The 21448-nt window shown below is 44.5% G+C and overlaps 2 protein-coding genes across 8 annotated transcripts in view; one reads left to right on the top strand and one right to left on the bottom strand.

Moving 5' to 3' along the window:
* ctnnd1 (catenin (cadherin-associated protein), delta 1) overlaps positions 1-10276 on the bottom strand; it is a 33409-nt gene extending 23133 nt beyond the window's left edge. For 3 of the 7 annotated variants that reach the window (XM_083982314.1, XM_083982315.1, XM_083982313.1), the window contains exons 1-3: positions 10192-10248; positions 2206-2353; positions 130-204 (exon numbers count right to left, since the gene is read on the bottom strand). In XM_083982314.1, coding sequence (XP_083838440.1) covers positions 130-204; positions 2206-2346 — 216 coding nt within the window. In that variant the 5' untranslated portion in view covers positions 2347-2353; positions 10192-10248. Of the gene's footprint in view, positions 1-129; positions 205-2205; positions 2354-8138; positions 8202-9288; positions 9334-9926; positions 10158-10191 lie in introns of those variants that run through there. The other 4 variants (XM_083982316.1, XM_083982319.1, XM_083982317.1 and 1 more) reach the window with 4 other exon arrangements.
* A 6800-nt stretch (positions 10277-17076) lies between these two features.
* Positions 17077-20730, top strand: LOC310993990 (ras-related protein Rab-33B-like; the record flags this gene model as incomplete). The annotated part of the gene is made up of 3 exons (XM_083982488.1): positions 17077-17321; positions 18712-18890; positions 20370-20730. The coding sequence occupies exons 1-3, from the start codon at positions 17103-17105 to the stop codon at positions 20728-20730; spliced, it is 759 nt and encodes a 252-aa protein (XP_083838614.1). The 5' UTR covers positions 17077-17102.
* Positions 20731-21448: the final 718 nt, after the last annotated feature.

The raw sequence follows: 21448 nt of genomic DNA on the forward strand, positions 1-21448 counted from the left end.
ACAATTAAAGGTAACAAACCTACTCCTAAGACTATAGGGATCATGGCAATGGGCCAATTTACAAAAATGTTGAACTATCCCTTTAACTGCTTTAATGGAACAAGAGGAACTGAAGTAGCAGGTGCTTACGTGATGTGTCCCGTTGATGTAACCCTCGTTCAGTGTCAGCCTCTCTATGTCTGCATCACAAGGAATGCGCCCGTTCTGCAGAGGGGAAGAAATAATGCAAGAAGTGAAAGGCTGTGACTTTTCCGGCATTGTGCGTCTCAGCCAGAAACGTTTGCATGAAACTCCAAAGGTATGTAAACAACATGAACACACAAGCACGGCTATTCACCCGTAAACACAAACAAGGCGGTGAAATGGAGTTATTCAACACACATAAATGAACTATGATGATGGAATGAACGGATGAACAAAAACTGGTCCGTAAAGAAATTAATAATGACCCGCACGCAGAGATAAAAAGTGTCACTACCATCAGTGGTGCCTGCCCTGAAGCAGCCATGGGTGTGGTGCACTTCCCATTCCAGCCACAGGGGGAGCTCTGAGTATCTCTACTACCATCTGCAACTTTATCTCCACAACATAAAGGGATAAAGGGGGCACAGCCTGGGGGGGGGAGCTGCTCACCACTGACTCATTGCTGAAATGCATACAACTATGACAAACAGAAATTGTGTTTTTTTTGTTTTCAAATGTAAAATGCAGAGAGTCCGATGAGAACTTAAACTACTATCAAGAGGAGCAATGGCGACAACATGGCTCAGATTAAGTAAAGAAACGCTCAGATTAATCAAATGAATTTGGTGTTGAGTGCAGCTTAGGGCTCAGTCACAGGGAATAAGTAGAAAGTGCTGGGCAGATGTGAGCGTGTGGGAACCTGTCAGAGATGACTGAGGTCGCGTTGCGTTGCCTGGGAGAGTGGCAGAGGCATGCCGAAGCCTCTGGGCTATGTAAACACATACAGAGATAAGAAGCAGCACAGGCTACATTTTCCCCCCCCCCCCCCCCCACCCCCGCTTTCGCTATAGAACACACTACCGCCTATACTTCTGATCCTTATCGGCTGCAGGGATCACCTGGCTGGGGACCGTGGTGGCTGTGATCCGGTGAACGCGAGCCAACATGCAGCAGCGGCGGCAGCAGCAGATGAGAGAAAGTGAGCGACAGGGAGAGCCCGGGCTGTTTATTTTCAAAGGTCGCCTCAGGGCCGAAAGAGTTCCATTGTGTACAAGTGTAAAAGTCAGGTTGCTGATGCACTCTAACGGCCGAGAGTGCCAATAAGGAAGTAGAGGAATGAGCACCAAATGGGTGTGTTCATCTGTGCGACCGTATGTGAGGTAAACTCCAGTGGATGAGGTCACTCCTCGCTCTCTGAACCAGGTACGTGACTCACCCGTGATAAAGAGGGTGTGTAAGCAAACAGCCGGACATTTCAGCTAGGAAACCAACTTGAATATCAAGAGTTTTATTTAGTATTGCAGCTGATGAAGCCGCCTGACTGGACTGTTAATGGACTCATGGTCGCACCGAAAATAGGAGCAGAGATAAATCAGACTCTAAATAATCCAGCCGGTTGATATAATTAATGCAGCTACGAGGGCGATCGCAATAAGACGTCTATGCATGCAAAATGTCAAGTGAGGACAAACATGATGGGTCACACTGTGTTTGGTGGGTGGTGGATGATGGTGGTGATGATGATGATGGAAGAAAGACTTGAAGGAGACGTGGACGGTTTCTGAGAAAAAAGATGCAGGATTTGGAGCTGTGAGGAGCAACAGAGCGTGGAAATTACCTCCTCAGGAAGGCTTCAATAGAAGATGCTTTAGTCGCATTACTTTTATCTCCAAAAAGCTCAAAAGCTCAATTTCAAGTGAGCATTAAAAGGTCCGGCCTGATTAAAACCCACAGGAGGAGGTAGTTTGTGTTTTTTTCCCCCAGGCTTCGTCTGGGTTCTGCTGCCATCAAGCCAGTCCACACTGATGATGAGATGGGAGGGTTGAGATGGGAGGGTGGGGGGGTGACCATGGAGATGACACTGAATGAACTCGGATCGAGTGAGGGGTGAAGAATCCGAGTGGACGTATGATGCGTGTGTGGGGTTTCGGGGATGGATGGGCATGGGCATGGGCATGGGCATGGGCATGGGCATGGGCAGGAGGAGGAGGATGGGGGGAGGGGGTGTTTGTTCCGTGTTACCTGCATGTTGGGGAGGGGGCGGGGCAGGGTGCCGGCACACGACCTCCGCTCCTCCTCCAGAGCTCGGCTCAGCATCTCAAACTGCCTCTCCTGCTCCCGCACGGAGGCCAGCAGGGAGGCCGTACTCGCACACTGCTCCATTCACACGCTGAGAGCAGAGGACAGGACAGGACAGGACAGGACAGGGTCAACACCACAGAGCAGGACCAGATCCAACCAACACCGAGATGTCATCAAAGAACAGACATAAGCGAGACCGGGAAAAAAAAAAAAAAGTACAGAGGTAGAAAGAAGGGCTCAGGCACAGTGCAGATGTAGGAAACCCACACGGGAGAGGAGGAGGAGGAGGTGCTAATTAAGTTGATATGTGGAGTTTAAACAGCAGCGGGGAGTAAAAGCAGGGGAAGATAAATGAGAGAAGAGAGAACAAACTAAAAAAGATAAAGCAGCAGGTACAGAGAGAGACGGACCAAAACTGTCCAACACAGCAAAGGACCAACAGCATGCGTAGAGAGAGCGCACGACTGGAGAATTCACATGACAAAGAGAAAAAAAAAGTGATTATTCAGTTCAAATTCAAGGTGAGAGGAGCATGAGCAGAGACGGGAGTGAGCGCTGTTCTCACACTTTTGCGGTGCTTTTCGTCGCCTTCTGCTGCGCGGGGTTAAAAATAGAGAGGAAAGTGAGATGCAGCATGTCGAGGGACAATTACGGCACGTTTTTCAGCTGCGGCGTGTGGAGCTTGTTAGCACTTCTTCATTCCAAGGATGCAGAGAAAGTGAGGAAGGCATGGAGAAGACGAGTGTCAAGACTGTATCACAGCATCGGGTTACACCAAATGTAAAAACAATCCAGAAGTGTGTTGAACTAATGATGCTTTCTGCAGCAAAGATGAGAAAGGGCAAGTTTAATTTTCTGTACCATTGTGTTTAAAGATGAATAATAGTGAAATGCTGGATTAAAAATCATCTATAAATGCTCTTAATACTTTACTGTAGTTTATGACTGAGAATGTGGATGACATTTCATCTGCCGATCCATTTACTATAACAGGACATCAAATAGGGAGCATTTCTTTATAGCCTGGATGCTATTATTTCATAAAAGTGAAGCTGGTCAGTGACCTTTTCATCAGGCATTTGGCTTTCACTCAGCAATTCAGAGTCAATGAGTGCTACAGCAGCCTTGTGTAGATAGATTTCCTTGATAGTGAGGACAACAAGCAGCCAAAATATGAAGCAGCTGAGGGGACGATAATGTGACATCAAAGCTTAAAAAAAAAACTGAAGAGCTCAGTAATGTGATTAGGAAATAAATGTATTGAATGTAGAGCCATCTGCTCGGTTTTGGGGAGTTAAAACTCGACAGTTTCAGTCTGACAGTGGCCCTTTCCTAAACAACAGTGAAATGTCACCTTCCTCACATGGAGCGATTAATGATTATTCAAATGTGAAAAAAAAAAAAAAAGTGTGGTGTGCTTCACAGAGGAAATTTCAAGGGAGCACAACAACCTGAAACTTGTCTTTAAGATTACATAACCATTTATGGAGGCAATAAATCCCAGTAGACAATACCCATGATTCATTGTGAAGCCATACAGAAAAGTGCCTGCTAACAATCTCCAGCAGGAACAATGAAGCAGAGGAAAAAGTTGGATTTTCAACTTCAAACTGGCCTTGTGAAAAAAGAAAGAAAAAAAACCCACAGCCCCAACAGATGCCACAAATGACCTAAGCCCCAATTACAGAGGTATGATAATAAATGAACGTCACTCCATCCCAAATTAAGACGATGACAAAGTCCTTTGCCCCCAGACTTCCTGGTGAGGGGAGGAAGGAGGAATCTGTGAAGATTACTTCAGCGGTGTCTAATACCGGGATGACATGAGCATGGCTCATCTCCAAACCAGGGCAAAAAACCATTTTCTACTTCAAAGTTCACTGACTCATGTAGATCAAATCTGCTCTCCATCCGCACACACACACAGGACTGGCAGGGTGAACAAAGAGTCCTGTATTAAGTCCTGAGTGTGCATGTGTATGTGGGTCAGAGACTAAATAAAGGTGGTGAATGGTGTGTGGCTCGACGTTGATTATTTTACCCTCCAATACTCAAACAGAGCTGCTGTGGCCCGTTCTGGTGAGGTTGACTGCTGCTGCAGCTCCTTGTTTCTTTTCATTTACGTGGAACATAAAACACACATTGGTGGACGGAGACACACACAAACACATCGCAGCCATTGTCGTACATTCCAGTGTGAGATTTAGCGTGTCATATCCTGTCTCAGCTGTTGGAAAGTGTCCTAATAAGGGAGCCCTTCACTCTTTTCATTGTGCTGCTCTCCTTTATCTCACACATACAAGTATTTTCTTCCCCGACCCAAACACTTCAGTCCTGGAAAAAGGGAGAGTGAGTGCGAGAGATAACTTTCTCTGACCCAATCAGGGCCGCCGACCACAAACCAACAAAGTGCTTCTAGTGGATAATGCACACACACACATTTGAAAGGGGGGTTTTGAATTGATTTCAAGTGGGTATGTGTGGTGTCTCTGTAGAGCTAAGAGTCCATTAAAACTTAAAAGGAAAAACCTCAACCATATCAGCAGTTTTTGTTGAGATGCCAAACACATAAAGAGACAAAGTTGACTCGCATGTAGCAGCAAAAGACAAATAAATGACTGTTGTGTCATGAAAATGCTTATAAAGCCATCAAGTTTTACATTGGGGACCACCAGTGATGGGAATACGGCCGTTATTTTATAATGGCGTTACCAACAGCGCTACTTTTTTCAGTAACAAGTTATCAAAAAGGTTACTGTTTCCCCAGTTATGCTGTTACCGTTATAAACAATAAAATGTGCCATTACTTGACTCACAAAACACCTTTTTTTCAGTCCATCAATTTGTCGGAACAAAGCCGTTTATCTGGAACTAACCAACTCATTCAGTATCCCTGTGCACAGGCAGCTGCGTCGTGAAGCCTGTCTGTGCGGAGGGATACTGAGTGAGTTGGTTAGTTCCAGATAAATGGGAGGTTTGGGTTATGGTTATGGGGGTTAGGGACTCGGAGGCAGGTCCAAGTACTTTGACATATTTGAGCAATTTATTTTTTTTAAGTACCACAATAGTTACTTTTCCTGATAATTAGTTACTTTTATAATGTAGTAATTAAAGGTCCAGTGTGTAAAATGAGGGGAAAACAGTGACATCTAGCATTCCGATTATATTATCTACTAAATAATTCTATCTTTTATTTATGAACGTGAAACTCTTGAAACGTGTTCTCTGGTTGGCTGGATTTTCCATTCCGTACAAACATGGCGCCGCAAGATGGCGACACTCTCTAAGCAAGACCCTTGCTATGAAAGAAGAATTATAAGGCTATGAAAACAAAACAGATTTTATTTTATAATGCTTATACACTATTCATCAGTATTATATTCAGATTTTGCCATTAAACCTTGACAAATATTGCATACTGTCCCTTTAAGTTACTAACTCAGTTACTTTTTGGGGGACGTATTAAGTAGCTCTAACTAATTACTTTTTAAAAGTAACATGCCCAACACTGGGGGGGACCACAAATGATGCAGGACTGACACCTTACATCAGAGTTAGACGTCAAAAGACGACACGTTCCACACCATAGAAGAAGACGGTCCCCTGTGCCTAAACGCAACAGACGGAACGACCCACAGGAAGAAGTCCATCGCTATGCGAGTCTCACCACTGACATTCTTGTGGCAGAGTGCAGTTGCTTGTGAGAGTTTTAAACGGCTTCAGCCACTTAAAGCCCAGGCATTAGTCATTAATCTATTGTAAAGCCATTAGCAGCAACGCTAAACTGTGTCTGCTAATGGGATAGCCCTGGAATTACACTGCTAAGCCACTTAACCGTCCTGAGCCAACACACAACACCACAGACGTACACACATACACTGGTTGTGTGTCCACCGGCGCTCACTGAGGTCCCATCAACAAGTGCCCCCCCCACCCCCCCCCCCCCCCCCCACCCCACCCCCGAGTGCTGTGTCTGTATTGTATCCCCTTGTTATCATATGCTATCAATGCTATTTCAGGGATTTGGTCACTGGTTGGTTGTGGCAGGGCGTCATGATTCCTGTTCCACTCTATAAACACACAAACACAGGCGCACACACACACACACAGCTGAGGTGAAGCTATGGCAAAATGCTGTTGTGGCCTGGCCGAATGCTCTGCTGACTCAGCCTCATTTGAATGGTCACACAGAGATTTGGTGTGTGTGTATGTGTGCGTCTGTGTTAGCCTTGGCCCACGTCCAACGACTACCACCTTTACCATCCTGATGTGAAATAATGAAACAGCCGCCCTCCCTCCCTCCCTCCCATCACCCCTCTCTCTCTCTCCCATGTGGCTTACAGCACGGTCGGGCACAGTGTGGTAACTGTAGAGAGAAAGCACATGCTACTGTATGTGCCCACCCACACACACACACACACCACCACGCAGACTGTTCAGGGACCACTGCAGGGCCAGCCGTCTAATCTACCGGACAGAAACGTACTATTCTTAGTGAGGAAGGAAACATGCAGGCAGCTGTGAGAGAGAGAGAAAGCAGAGAAGAGGGAAAAACTGGACCAGTGAGTTCAAGTATATTCACATTTAACAGCAGCACGGCCGCACTTGGACCCAATATTGTATGAGCGTGATATTCTCCCACACAGTATTATCACCTACCACTGGTTTGTATCAAAGCGTTCCAATACTTAAAGGGATAGTTCAACATTTTTGAAACTGGCCCATTGCCATGATCCCTATAGTCTTAGGAGTAGGTTTGTTACCTTTAATTGTCGGTGCAAGCTATTTTTAGAACAGCAGAGCAGAGCCGTGAGCTGCTCAGAGCTACGCTACGGATGCTAATGGGATTTCTTGGTTTCCCTCATCAAACTCATCAAATACACAATCCAACAACTCCAAAACGCTCTCGGCAATGGGCCAATTGGCCAAAATGTTGAACTATCCCTTTAATTATTGATCACCCTGTATGTGAATTAATTGTTTAGTTTATCACATGTCATGACACGAGAGGAAAGAAAGCCACAAATTCCCATAAGCAACCTAAGTCGCATCTTCAAATAACTTTTTTTTACCCAACCAATGGGCAAATTCACAATTATACAGATGAAAGATGCAAACTCCGACATTTGCAAACCAAGTTAAATTTCAGAACATTTGCACTGTCTGCTTAGCCAGCACACTCCATACATAAGTGACCATCCAACTCAATGACACACACACACCTATGTCATGCAACAAATGCCACATGTGTAATGACTGTGCCTACTGATTCAAGGTAATAAGCTACTAACTAGTTGATCACAGGACAAGACTCATTAGCACCTGGGGAACTTTGAGCAAAGTACACTCCAAATAATTATAAACTGTAAAACTGAAGAGTGAGACCTGTTCAATAAACTGGTTTTCATTGGATTAGGTCTATTAGATCACACAAACCTCCGAACAACTCATTTCTTTGGGTCGCCACATGAATTTGTTCATAATTGCTAACTATGACAACCGAATTTTGTAAAACAGTAACACATCACATCTTGTCACAAGGCCAATGAGAGCAAGCGGACAAGAATACTGCACAGTCACCACCATGCTGTAAAACATTATCATCATATCTGATTTAGTCAATCTAGATCAGCGCCAAGTCCCTCGCTGTGGCGTTCACTTCCAAACTCATTCAAAAATAAACAACAACAACAAATAACAAACATCCCTGGTCAATCACAAAAATGGAAAACGGTGAGAAACAGACTGACTACTATCTACTGTCCAGCAGTCAGAGAAGATTGATCCTTGTGAACTGCAAACAGTGTGACTGCCACTTTACAAGGAAGTTTGGTTTATTTGCTGCAGTAAAATAATGCAAACTGGCGCTCGACCTTTCCAAGAAGTTAACCAGCAGCCAGCGCGGAGCGAGGAGGGTAGCCTCCTGTACGGCAGCCTAGCTCCACGGCTTCAGAAGAAGTCTGTGCACTTTGATTGTTACTCCGCATGTTATCACACACCTCACATGTCCTCCCATGAATGGGCAGTGTACCGACGACATGCTCACTATTCAAATAAAAACATGACTGCAGGTGTAGCCGTTTGTGTGGGGGGTGGGGAGAAGCCAACAGAGAATGAAAGAGACGGGGAGGAGGAGCAAATATAAGAAAACCCCAGCTTCTGTGTGTCAGAGGGACACACCCATGGTGTACTCTGAAAGCCCGTCATTACAGAGACTCACAAATGATAGCCCTGGTTTAAAGAACTGGCTGAAAGGCAAGACTTCAGCCCCCACAGACAAAATGGCTAGGAACAAATTCTAGACACCACAAGAAAATGTCCAACTTTTGACTCTTTTTTTTTTTTATCCCTCCTTTATACATCTTTCAGAAAGGGGGCATTACTGGGCAAACGGCTTGTCCAAACTTGCTCACAATCTCTTCCATCTCTGTCCCGGCAGGTCAAAGCAGACATGCCCGCAGGGCGTTTAGAGGAATATGCCAGGCATGTCCATGCTGTACTGAAACTCGCCAAACAGCTGACTATATCATCACAAATCGACCATTTGAAAAAAGTTACTTCAAGACAAGTTGTCAGACATGTCCACAGGTTTGTCTTGTGCAAGCTCGTCTCAACGTCACACACAGACACACACTCACACTGAAACTGGAGCAGATCATGACTACCAACTGAAACCGGTGGGCTCAATCCAGGCGTGATACATTCACACATATCCAGCCAAGTCTGCTTCAAGTGGCTCACACTGAAACACCCGTAAGGTGAGAGGGCGTCTGCTTGCAGGCCTCTTCACAAGGGACTGGAATAATGAAACAACAAACAGGCCTGCCACCTTACCACACCCACACACACACAGACCTACACAACAGGTTCTTGCTTTTTGTCCCTCCACCACAGATCACCACTCTCTCTTTCTCTCTCTGCTCCTCCACCTAGCAGACCACAACAAAAGACCACAGACAGTGCGTTTTCACAGCAGACGTGCAACAAAATGAACAGAGTGCCAACAAAAAAAAACCTACAGACCTTGAAAGCACCGAGCAGCACACCTCTGTCCGCCGAGAGTGGGCGATTCAGGTACACAGCACATAGTAGGAAATTGATAAGTAAACCGAGACTGGACTTTGACTCCTGACGGTGTGTGACGCGACGAGCCGCTCGGTCACTTCCGTGTACTCTCACCTGTCCGGTAGGCTACACCTCACAGGTCGGAGGAAACCGGCGGAAACCCCCGGGGGAATGTCGGTGCACCACCGTTTCAAGGCAGCAAAGCGAAAACACGCAGTGTGAACTGTTATCATGATATTTGTATATACATACCCCCAAACCACACCATTCATGTGTCATTAACGATATCTTAGCAAGGTGGTGTTGCGTTCAATGGCCAATTGACAGTTCTAACTATTATAACATAGAAACCACTTCTAATTGCGTGTTGAAGTTTCGATGAACTCACTCCCAGCCCCGCTCCAGATGAGTTATTCATCGGGCTAACCAATTGAAAACACTGGTGCTAGCTGCATTAGCCTGTGCTAGGAGGGCTAGCCTGCTAGCGCTGCACTGAACAATCAAGTTGGGCCAAATTAAAAGTCTCTCTTCTTTACACCTACAACCGGCCACAACCGGCTGCACCGAGCACAAAACACCAAGAGGCCGTCCGTTACCGAGTCTGGACGCTGTTAGCCTTGTTTCCCAAAGTCCATAAGTGTTTGCGAGGTGGATTCAGGCCTAGCCGAGCCGAGCCGAGCCGAGCTGCTGCCGCCGCTGAGCTGACACCAGCTAGACGGACGTGGAGCCGCAGCCTCGGAGCAGGAGGAGAGTCGGGATGAGACAACAGAAACACCTCGGCGCGGTCCAGCAGACGGCGTGGAGCGGAACTGGACCAACTCCGCGCTCACAACAATGAAGAGAAGAGGAGAAAACACCCACCTCTGCAGTTTCCTATGCTCCGTGGCTGCTGGGCTTGTTGATCACTTGTCTCTGCTCTTCCTCTCCGCTGGGGGGGGAGGTGGGGAGAGAGGTGGGGGCGGGTGACTGAGGACAGAGCGGAGCGGGGTGAAGAGGAGAGTGGACCAGAGGCGCGGGGCTGGTTCACAGTCTGTGGTTTACAGCCAGTACACGGCTCCAGAAGCTTATCTGTCTGGTGGCAGCTCATGGACTACTGCACCTGAACTAAGAGGAGCCCAAGTGTGCAAAGAGACAACGCTTAAGGCGCTGAATATTAATATCATTAAATATTTGTTTAATATTTGAAATGAATTTTTTAATTTGATTTAATCGACCTTTCTTCACTATCAAGAAAAAAGAGAAAGATAAGTTTTACTGCTGTTTTCACAGGTTAACTATTAATAGGTTAATTATTCATTCAAATTTAGCCTCATATTTTTTCCCCCTAATTACACACAAAACGGGAAAAAAAACATTGCATTATGATAAAATAAAAACTAAATGTCCTCTAAAAATGTAAGATGTAAATTCTTTGTGAAGCTCTGACATTGCCCTCATGTGGTTATAAAATGTAAGTGCTATTAAAGAGCAGAGTGAAAGCCACAAATCACAACTGCTAGGAATTTCACAATGAAATCAGAGAACACTAGAAATACTGATCCTTAATGTGACTGTGATACTACTAAGAAATGTTGTTTATTGTTTGTTTGATTGGGGTTTTTCCAGCTTAAAAAGGTCATAGCATGTCACATAACACTACACAAAAAATTACAATACTGCAGCACCAACTAGTCCATACTTGGCACAGATGTCCATGCTGGCCGCTTGGTTACAGCATCTTACAGTCTGATACTGTGGATCATCTTAGGGGTAGCTGGTGTGGTAGACCTCAACCTTTATTGATCCTGCACCCAGAGGCTGCTCCTGTGCTGCCACGATCAGTGCCTCTGTGTTATCCTTCAGTCCAGCCTTTTCCAGCCACTGAGTAGGATTTTTCAATATCAAACCACTCCTTCTATCTGCCGGTGTTGCACGCTGTGCTTTGCCCTCCCATGATGGTCCCATCTGTTCTTCTTCCTCATCGGGCTTCACCAAGCAACTCATCACTTCTGGGCAATGATGTATACTCATGGATCTCTGTTGTTCCATGGATGGTTGCTCTGATGCTCACTAGTCCTCTGCCTCCTTCTTTCCACCCACCCTGGTTCCCCATCACTTGATGCAGGACCTTGGTGACCCAGTCGACATCTGACATGGTGTGACTCTTTATATTCTGAATGCGGAGCTCCATTCCAAACAGAATGTTGCCCAACAATGACCACAGAACGGCCGAAACAGACTCTGACAATAAACAGAGACGCTTCACTCAACTTCTTTTCATTAGACTACTGCTGTTTTTGGTTCAAAAACGTCCACGCCATTGAGCAGAATGTCAGGTAAGCTGATTGAGTTAATAAAAAAAAAAAAAAAAATACAAGTGTGATATTATAATGTCACATTAGTTATGGTCGTGAACAGATTCCTGATGTGGTTATGAAATAAGTAAAGGGTTCTTATGAATTGACAATACTTTCGCTTTTTATAAATGAAACAAAACAAATAAACATGATAGGTGTGTAGGCTGTTGAGTCATACCTGTATTGTATACAGGCTATGTTACTTGGACTGTGGACTGTGTGATGCTCTGTGCATAATGTCTTCATGTCTTTATATCTCCTGCTCCATCGTCCTCCACAGTCAACATTGCCATACATGAAGGAACCCTGCTGGCCTGCCGCTACGAGGTGCAGGCCTTCCTCGGTGAAGGGAGCTTTGGAATAGTCACCAGGTGTGCAGACAACCTAACCAACACAGAGATGGCCATCAAAGTAACAAAAGATGATCCCTTTTTCACTCGCCGAGCACTGGAAGAGGTAGGCCACGAGCTGAGATGTGCATAAAAAAAAATTATGTGGTTATATCCAACGCCTTCTTATTGAGAACCATGTAGTGTGTCTGTTAGTTGACAGTAAACAGTACAAATCCCATCTTCCATATTCACACAGATACATATTCTCAAGCAGCTGCAGGCCCTGGATCCGGATCAGTGTCATATTGTGAGATGGCTCGGCTCCTTCCTCCATGAAAAACTCATTTGTCTGCAGTTTGAGCTCCTGGACCTGAGCCTGCATGACTACATGGAGCAGAGATGTTTCCAGCCCCTGTCGATGGGTGAGATCCGCCCACTTCTACATCAGGTATGTTGGAGTTCCCTCTCTCTGCACTTCTCAGAGTGAAAAATGTCATTTCAATACCTGTTGTTTCATCAGCTGACCACAGCACTGTTCCACCTGGAGGCCCTGGAAATCATGCATGCAGATTTAAAGCCAGAAAATGTCATGGTGGTGGACCGCTGGCAGCAGCCTCTGCAGGTCAAGCTCATTGACTTTGGTCTTGCTCTCTATGTGTCCGTTCCTGTTCCAGGGTTATGCGTGCAGAGTCTGTGGTACAGGTAAGTGCAGACAACACACGTGGCAGAGATGCTTCTCGGGGTTTACATAACAGCATTACAGAGGTGAGATTTCAGCCTTCATACGAGTTTAATATTGTCTGTGTCGTCTTGGCTCAGAGCCCCGGAGGTCATTCTGGGTCTGGTCTTCACGCAGCCCATAGACATGTGGTCTCTGGGTCTAGTTGCAGCAGAAATCGCTCTGGGATTCTCACTTTTTCCAGCGATCCACGAATTTGACATGGTAAGTGTCTTCTTCTCAGATGATGCAGCGAGAACAGATGGAAATATTTCTAAGATAAACAAATGTGGCCTTGTGTCTGTCTCAAGATGAAGTTTATCGTGGACTCTCTGGGTCAACCACCAGATTATCTGCTCAACTATGGACAAAGAAGCAGCTACTTCTTTGATATTCAGAACAGCTACAACCAGCAGACCTGGAAACTGAGGGTATCTATCTATCTACCGGTATCTATCTATCTATCTATCTAGATCTGTCTATCTGTCTGTCTGTCTGTCTATCTGTCTGTCCATCCATCCATCCATCCATCCATCCATCCATCCATCCATCCATCCATCCATCCATGTCTTTGTAGACTCCAGAGGAGTTTGCTGCATCAACTGGGCACCATTTCAGAGACACCAGAAGTTTTCACTCTCTGGATGCTTTAGAGAAGGTAGCTAGTCTTTTTTTGACCGTCCAGCTGTTAATGTAATCTATAATGTTATTACATAATTATCTTCACCGGAAGCCCTGGAGTATCATTTATTGACTGCCATAATCCTAGAAAGGTAAATTAGACATATTCTGAACTTTTATTTGTTGCTTCTTGTTCAAGATGATGTATTATAAAAACAAGGCAGAGATGCAGGCCGTGCAACACTTCATGGATCTGTTAAAAAAAATGCTGATGGTGGATAATAACTGGCGCATAACACCCCTCGAAGTGCTGCAGCATCCATTTTTCTCTGTGGAGCCGCACACTGACAGCAGCCTCGACATGACCGTCAACAACCTGACAGTTGGCATGACAGAGCTGGATGTCATTCAGACGCCTTTCTTACAGAACGGTGTTGCGTTCAAGGCCATAACTCCTGGTGAGGAAACGTTTTTTACTCCTCTGGAGGATGAAGCAGCACTCATCCAGCCTGGTTGGTCACATGTCTGAAGTCCTCACAGTCTGCCGGGGTTTACTGTGTTGATGATGTCGTGTTATGTGTGGTTTCAGAGGTCGTCGTGAAGCTGCACACAGGAGGAGCCGTCTCCGCTGCTCCTCTGTGTTAATGAAAACTATGAGTCAGCAAAAATGACTTGAGTGGGGTTTTTTTCCCACTTTTTATGGTTATTTGTCAATAAACCCATAAACATCAATATGTGCTCATGGCATGTGGAGATGACAGAAACACTGAGCATACTGACTGTAAAAAGCACCTGCAGTTCATCAGCAACCAAACACAGCAATATACTTTACTGATGATGAGGACCCTGTGATGTACAATGGTGGCCAAAGTTATTAAAACACTTGACATATTTAAGAGGTTTCAGTTATTTTTGTTGAATTAGCCATTAATCATCATTATGGTCTATAAACCATAGAATGGGGCCATCATAGGAAGATTTAGGTCATTTTCCTTACAAAAAAAAAAAAGCTGTTAATGTCACACAATCATGTTCAGTAGTAGAAGCCATGGGATAACTTTAGTGTTGAAGTTCTCAGGAAATGTATTGACACTATTCCAGAGAGACGTTATTGCTGCAAAAGGTGGACATACCAAATATTAAAGTTATAAGTGGATAAAAACAGTATAGGACTCACTTCACCTGATTGTGCTCAGAGCAACCACCTGCATATTTCATGAACATTATGAAGTGAAAAAATGTTTTGGATGCAAAGTATTTTCAGATCTGTCAGCTGTTCTAATAATAATAATTTTGGGAAAGGGAAAGGGAAGGAGGTAATTAGGGTGTTAGGTGTTGATATTAATCAAAGATCACAGGTTGGATGAGCCAGGAAGGACTGAGAACAGGCTGAACAGATTTGTGCCTTAAGTATCAATACACAAAACAGAAACACAACAGCACGAACATGTTAAAAATGTGTTTGTCTGAATCTTTTATGAACCTCAGTGTTACAGTTTTTCTCAGTTGATGCAAATTCACATGATAAATCAGAAACATCATTCCCACAGAGCTCCATGCAGAACAGTTTGTGTAATTATCATAACACTAAATCATCTGTGCAAAAGTCTCTACAACAGGCACCGCCTCTGGCAGTCAGGGATGAAATAGAACTGCTGTGTTCCAGAAGAGTTGCGGAAGGCTAAAAGAGAACACCTGGTGGATGATCTCAGGTAATCAGTTTTAGTGGCAACAGGTTAGTGATGATGAGTGGCTCTAAAAAAAAAAAAGCATCATACTGAGAATCTGTCTGAGGTGAGAAGAAGAAACACCAGAAATATCATTCTCACAGTTCATGCATTTCTCATAACACACTGACAGATACATACATACATACTCCACAATTATTGCCTGTATCTCAGCAGACATCTTCTGGTACCTCTGAACTGCCTCCTCCTCCCCTTACCAAACATATTATAGACCAGGGATTCTCAACTAGTCTCACTCTGGGATCCACATGTTCCCATGGTCATTAAGTCGCAACCCACTTTTATAGAATTCAAACCAAGATTTTTTTTTTTTAAAGCCTTTAAAAACTCAGTTTGCTCTTTATTGAGCAAAATGCATTTCAGAGCACATGAATGAAACTGAAGAGGACCATGACCATGTACGGAAGTGAATAAAAAAAAATCAAACTGCACAAAACGGAGACCAACAAAACGATATATTTGACTTCTAATGCATCTCTGCATTCAGAGCATATTCACAAAAGTAAATAAATATAAAATTGCACAAAATAAAGACCCACAAAACAAAACAAGATTCACTGCATTCAGGCCAAATAGAAAAAAAAAGAAACTGATATCTTTGCATTCAGAGCAAATAATAACAAACTGAGGACCATTACAACTGCATGTGTTCACGTGAAGCATGCCTTTCAATATAAGTTATTTTTCAAAATAAAAGACATGTCCAACATCAGATGTGCATTAAATATCATTTACTTTTTTGACCAGCTGTCCGCGACACATCCAGAACAGGTCCGCGACCCACTTTTGGGTCCCGACCCACCAGTTGAGAACCACTGTTATAGACTGTGTAGCCTACAACTTACTGTTAAATATTAAGCCATTTAAGATAAGTGTTTGACTGTCTTTTGTGGGGGCAGACTACACCCTTGACAGGTCACCAGTCAGTCACAGGGCCTTCACACCTATTTTGAGTCACCATAACATAAATGTGCATGTCTTTGAACTGTGGGACAACCAATGTAGCCACAGGGAGAGCATGAACTTGTGACAGTGTGGTCTGTGAGACCAGCAGTGCCTGTATGTTGAGAGCCAACAGAGGCTTCAAACTGCAGGAGAAAGCCTGATAAATCACTGTCACACTCTAAGAACCTGTGGGAATCTAATCTTTCATATCAGAGCCACTGGTGGTTCAGTGTTGAAGAAGCACCTAATTGACCTTTTTCATGGCAGTCAGTTGAGATAGTAGGACAAATTACAGGTGTTACCAATGTTACTAATTAAGGTTCTGTTCCATAGCAGAGCTTTTCTAATGAGCCAACATGCACAATAGCAGACAACACCTACAGGTGTTACCAATGATACTAATTAAGTTGGTAACACCTGTTGGCCCATTTGTCCTACTATCTCATGTGAAAATGGCTGCCTTGAAAAAAAGTCTATGCGTTTTTGAACTTATGAGACAAATTACTGTATTTTGAAAATCCTTATTTGACATCACGTTAAATATGTCTGTTCTCTAGGAGGGGTGTGGTTCAGTTTGTGAAGCTACTGATTTAGGAAGAGGGGTGTGTTTAGGTTTGACACCAGCCTTTGGGTTTTCTCTCATCTTTTGAAATGAACCCACAGCCTATCCCTTAGTGTGAGACATAACCGAATTTATCATTATCTCTAACCATCTTTTACTTTGAAAACGGTATGAGAGACGTCACATGAATTCACTGTTCAGTTAATTAGCCTACATAGAAAGACAATGTGACAGCTATCTATAACACGCTGTGGTGATAGTCGTCATAAAGTCACACAGTTCCAACGCCTCATTCATAGCGATTACCGTAAACCCCATACTGATGGCGCACTCCAAAAAAAACAAAAAAACACGGGGATAGCTCTGCTGGTGAGACCACGGGAACGTGACGGCTGCTGGCTCCGCCGTGCGCACCGTGAAAACTCTGGAAACCCTCTGAGCTGCAGCTACACACCAGGGGAGGCTCACACTTTGCGTCCGGCAGGGTTCCGCGAACAGCTCGTAGACACTATGGAGTCTTCCCTTGAGTTGTCCAACTCTCTGGGCAGCGTGTCCTCCCTGCTGACCCGTTGTCGGACCTTTAAGGTACTGGTGATCGGAGACTCCGGTGTGGGGAAGACCTGCCTCACACACCGACTGTGCGCAGGACAGTTCCCCGACAGAGTGGAGGCCACCATTGGGGTGGATTTCCGTGAGAGGCTTCTGGACATTGGTGGAGAAAAAATTAAGGTGACGAATTATGTTTCTGTATCAACTTTTAGAAAATGAACGAAAACAGAAACAGGCTATAGCCTAGTGTCTGTGCGCCGTCTGGAGGAAACAAGCCGTTTTGACGCACAAACAGCTCTTTTATTCTGAAAAGTTCGGACTGATGGCTGATAAAAACGTGCCACTGTTGAATTTAATTATTGGTGATTTTTTCCACTAGTGAATTGCTCGTCATTAGCCTCAGTTTATCAAGGGAATCAGTGCACATACGAAACAGAAACCAATAGTTAAACCATCACAAAGAGTTCAAACAGTGACTCATCATGTTTTATCTCATTAATACTCAATGTAGGTCCTAGAGAAAACTGTCCCACACTGCAGTGAAGCTCTGCTGAAATAACAGACTTATTTGTCTAAAACCAAGCCTGAGAATTCTCTGGATGGCAGAAAATTAGCAGAGCTGCCTGTGTTTGCAGAACTAACACAGCCTGGAAATCACGGAGAGAGCTGTGACTCAACATGAACAGTTTAAAACAGTTGCCTCTAATTCAAGATGATATTCCTATGCAACATGTGTAAACACAATAAAATACTCTGTTTCCTGTTTTGTAGGCTTTAAAATCTGTGGGTGCAACTTAATGGAAGTGTGTTTTGAAACAATCACATGACAGAGGAAGTGTCTGTGACTGGTGATCTGAGATTTGTTTATAACTTCATCTTAGTTGGAGGAGTATTTTTAAAGCTTTTCCTCCAGTCCAGTAGTCCAGTTTTTATTACAGCTGCACTCAGTGACAATTGCCACATCCTTTGGGGTCAGTGAAGACAAACATTCGAATCAGTTTCTTTCAAAGCAGGTGTTCCTTATGTTTATACAAATCTGAGACCCGGGGGGGTCACAGTCTAGACCTAAAGATCAAATATTTGAGCTGTGTGGGTTGCACAAGATCTCTTATTCTAAAAGCCAAAGGACTGCTGTGTAGAAACTGTTTCAGTCAAGACTTGAGACTTGAGTCCCAACACGAGGGTGAATGTGGAACATGGATTCGTCATGTTATGCGATGTGTTAATGTGTGAAAGGCATCAGTTATGTCAGAGTCACATTGTTTTGTACTGCTGAAGCCCCACAGAGAGATCAGACTTTAACAATCAGATGAACATGGTCATATTGCTTTACTTTGTTCCGTCTCAGTGATGACTCATGGTATGTGTCCGTGCATGTTGTTGTGTGGGCATGTGTGTGTGGTTTGGGGCTGCTCAAACACATGATTTCTTTTCCTCTCAGTTTCTTCTCATCTGTTTCCTCTTTCTCTTGTTTTTGCCTCCACCACCACCACCTCCTCCTCCTCAGTGAGAGGTACCAAAATGTCAGTGTCTCACTTTTCCTCTCCCATTTTCACTCCTACTCCATCAGCTCCAGTTGTGGGACACGGCAGGACAGGAGCGCTTCCGGAAGTCCATGGTGCAGCACTACTATCGAAATGCCCATGCCGTGCTCTTTGTTTATGATGTGACCTGCCCTGCCAGCTTTCGTGGACTGGTTTCCTGGATAGAAGAGTGCAGGCAGAACTCCCTTGGACAGGAAATCCCCAGGTAACTACATCAGCTCTCTGTACTGTATGTAGCCTACTGCTGTGATGGGGGATTGTTTTTGATTTAAAGCAACACCATGTGACTATTTTACCTTTAAAGGGATAGTTCAACATTTTGGCAAATTGGCCCATTGCCATGATCCCTATAGTCTTAGGAGTAGGTTTGTTACCTTTAATTGTCGGTGCAAGCTAATTTTAGAATGGCGGAGCAGAGCCGCGAGCTGCTCGGAGCTACGCTACAGAGGCTAATGGGATTTCTTGGTTTCCCTCATCAAACTCATAAAATACACAATCCAACTCCAAAACGCTCTCGTGGACATGTTGTGACCTGCACATTCACCACGCTACGAGATAATAACAGAACGTTATGAGACAGAGTTGTTTCTGTCGGGGGCAGTCGTCTCTGCGTTTACCTCAAACTCCGTCTCGTAATGTTCCGTTATTATCTCATAGCGTGGTGAATGTGCAGGTCACAACTTGTCCACCAGAGCGTTTTAGAGTTGTTGGATTGTGTATTTGATGAGGGAAACCAAGAAATCCCATTAGCCTCCGTAGCGTAGCTCTGAGCAGCTCGCGGCTCTGCTCCGCTGTTCTAAAAATAGCTTGCACCGACAATTAAAGGTAACAAACCTACTCCTAAAATCATAGGGATTATGGCAATGGGCCAATTTGCCAAAATGTTGAACTATCCCTTTAAATGACTCAAAATCAATTTGACATTTCATTGACTTCTCACAGAGAGAATGGCCCCTGGCCTGGTATTACATGTAAGTTTGATTGCCTGCCCGTAACCCACTCATAATAATATATATTCACATACACCAACATCAATACCTCTGGCCTAGTTATAAGAAAGCAGCTAGTTCGTCATGGCAGAGGTGCTGAAGACACTTGAGAAGATGTCAGAGGAAGAGAAGAATAAGAGTAGCTGAGCATGAGACCAAATAAAGATAAATCTTGGACTGACTTTTACTTGTTGGAGAAAAGACAGGATGCAAGGCCAGCACCAGACTCGTCTTCTAGTTTCTAGACCAGTAAGTAAGGTGTTTATTGTTTACATAGGCTTCAGCTTGTCAACAAATGCACATATACTGCTGTCTGTGTGAGTGGGGCTCAATGGGCTCTTTGCACAGCTCCACTACTTCCTGAACTTAATGCTGCTCCTTCATTTCCTGTCTTACATTATTGGACAACCTGATTAATCCAGGTGTGTCTGACCATTGTGACTACTCAGACACACCTGGATTAATCAGTTTGTCCAATAATAAGTAGCCTAGTGGAGCTGTGCAAAGAGCCCATTCGCAACTCGTGTTTACAACAAAATGGAATTACACTCCACAACTGCAGGGGGAGCCCAAGAGAACTCCCACAATATGGCTTTAACCATATTTTAGGTTTTTTCATCCTATTATGGTTACTTGCTTTAATGCCATCTTCCATTGTAAGTCCAATTCCACTGTCTATTCCCCCTGACTCACAGGTTCCTGGTGGGTAACAAGAGTGACCTCCGTGACCCCACGAGGACTGCAGGCCAGGTGAGTCAGGAGCAGGCTATGAACTTCGCCAAAGTCCACAGCATGATGCTTTTTGAGACGTCTGCTAAGAACCTGCCAACGAAAGGCGTGAATGGACAACAAGGTATCCGGGGAGTTTCATATCGGCGAGATAAGGTGGAGGACGTAGTCATGGCTCTCGGTTCCACACTGAAGCGACAGAAGAAACCTTCATCAGCGAATGCTCTCACATACAGTGGCTCCTTTAACCCTTTAAGACCTGCGGGAGCGCATGCGATCCCATTTGCATATCTATTTTTAGATGCTGACAGAATTGCAACCAAATAAGATAGAGAAATAAATCTTGTTTTATTTAAAACCGGAGGAGTTACTCTTCTACATTATATATCCAGTTTGTTTCAGATGTATTTTTTTCTTTTTGTGATTACGTTTGTTAAAACCCAGTAAAAAAGTACACACAAACGTAAACATTCTAATCATTCTAACCCAAAGCGCCGGTGTCGGCCGGTGCCGGCCGGTGTTCACAGCACTTCCTACACTGGGAAACAGGTCATCACGTGATTGTCAAGTGATTTCACATCTCGCGAGACTAGTACTACTCCCTTCTCTGCTACCACAGACCGTATCCTCGCGACAACAAAGTGACGTATTTTTCCCGCGACTTGTAGTTTTTCCAGTGGTAAACAGCGGTCTCGGAGTTGCAGTTGGTTTTGCTAGTTTTTCTCTCGCCTTTCCTCGCTTTGCTCACTTCGACAGACACACACAGACACAGACACACACACACACAGACACACGACACTTGCCACACATTCATCATGGATCAGCGGCCGGCCGGCCGCCGGAGTCGGCTTTTTAGCGCCCGCGAAGCGTTCGAGCTGATTACCGGCGCGTCGGACGAGGAGTCCGCCCAGTCGTCGGGTCCGGATTCGGGCGACAGTGGAGAAGAAGCGGATTTCATTGAAGGGATCGATCGCTGTCATGATATGTAAGTATATTCATGGAATTGTTTTTGTTTTAGGGAAAACTCGAAATAATTACACATAAT

The sequence above is a fragment of the Trachurus trachurus genome, assembly GCF_905171665.1.
Source record: "Trachurus trachurus genome assembly, chromosome: 1".
In the NCBI taxonomy this organism is placed as follows: domain Eukaryota; kingdom Metazoa; phylum Chordata; class Actinopteri; order Carangiformes; family Carangidae; genus Trachurus; species Trachurus trachurus.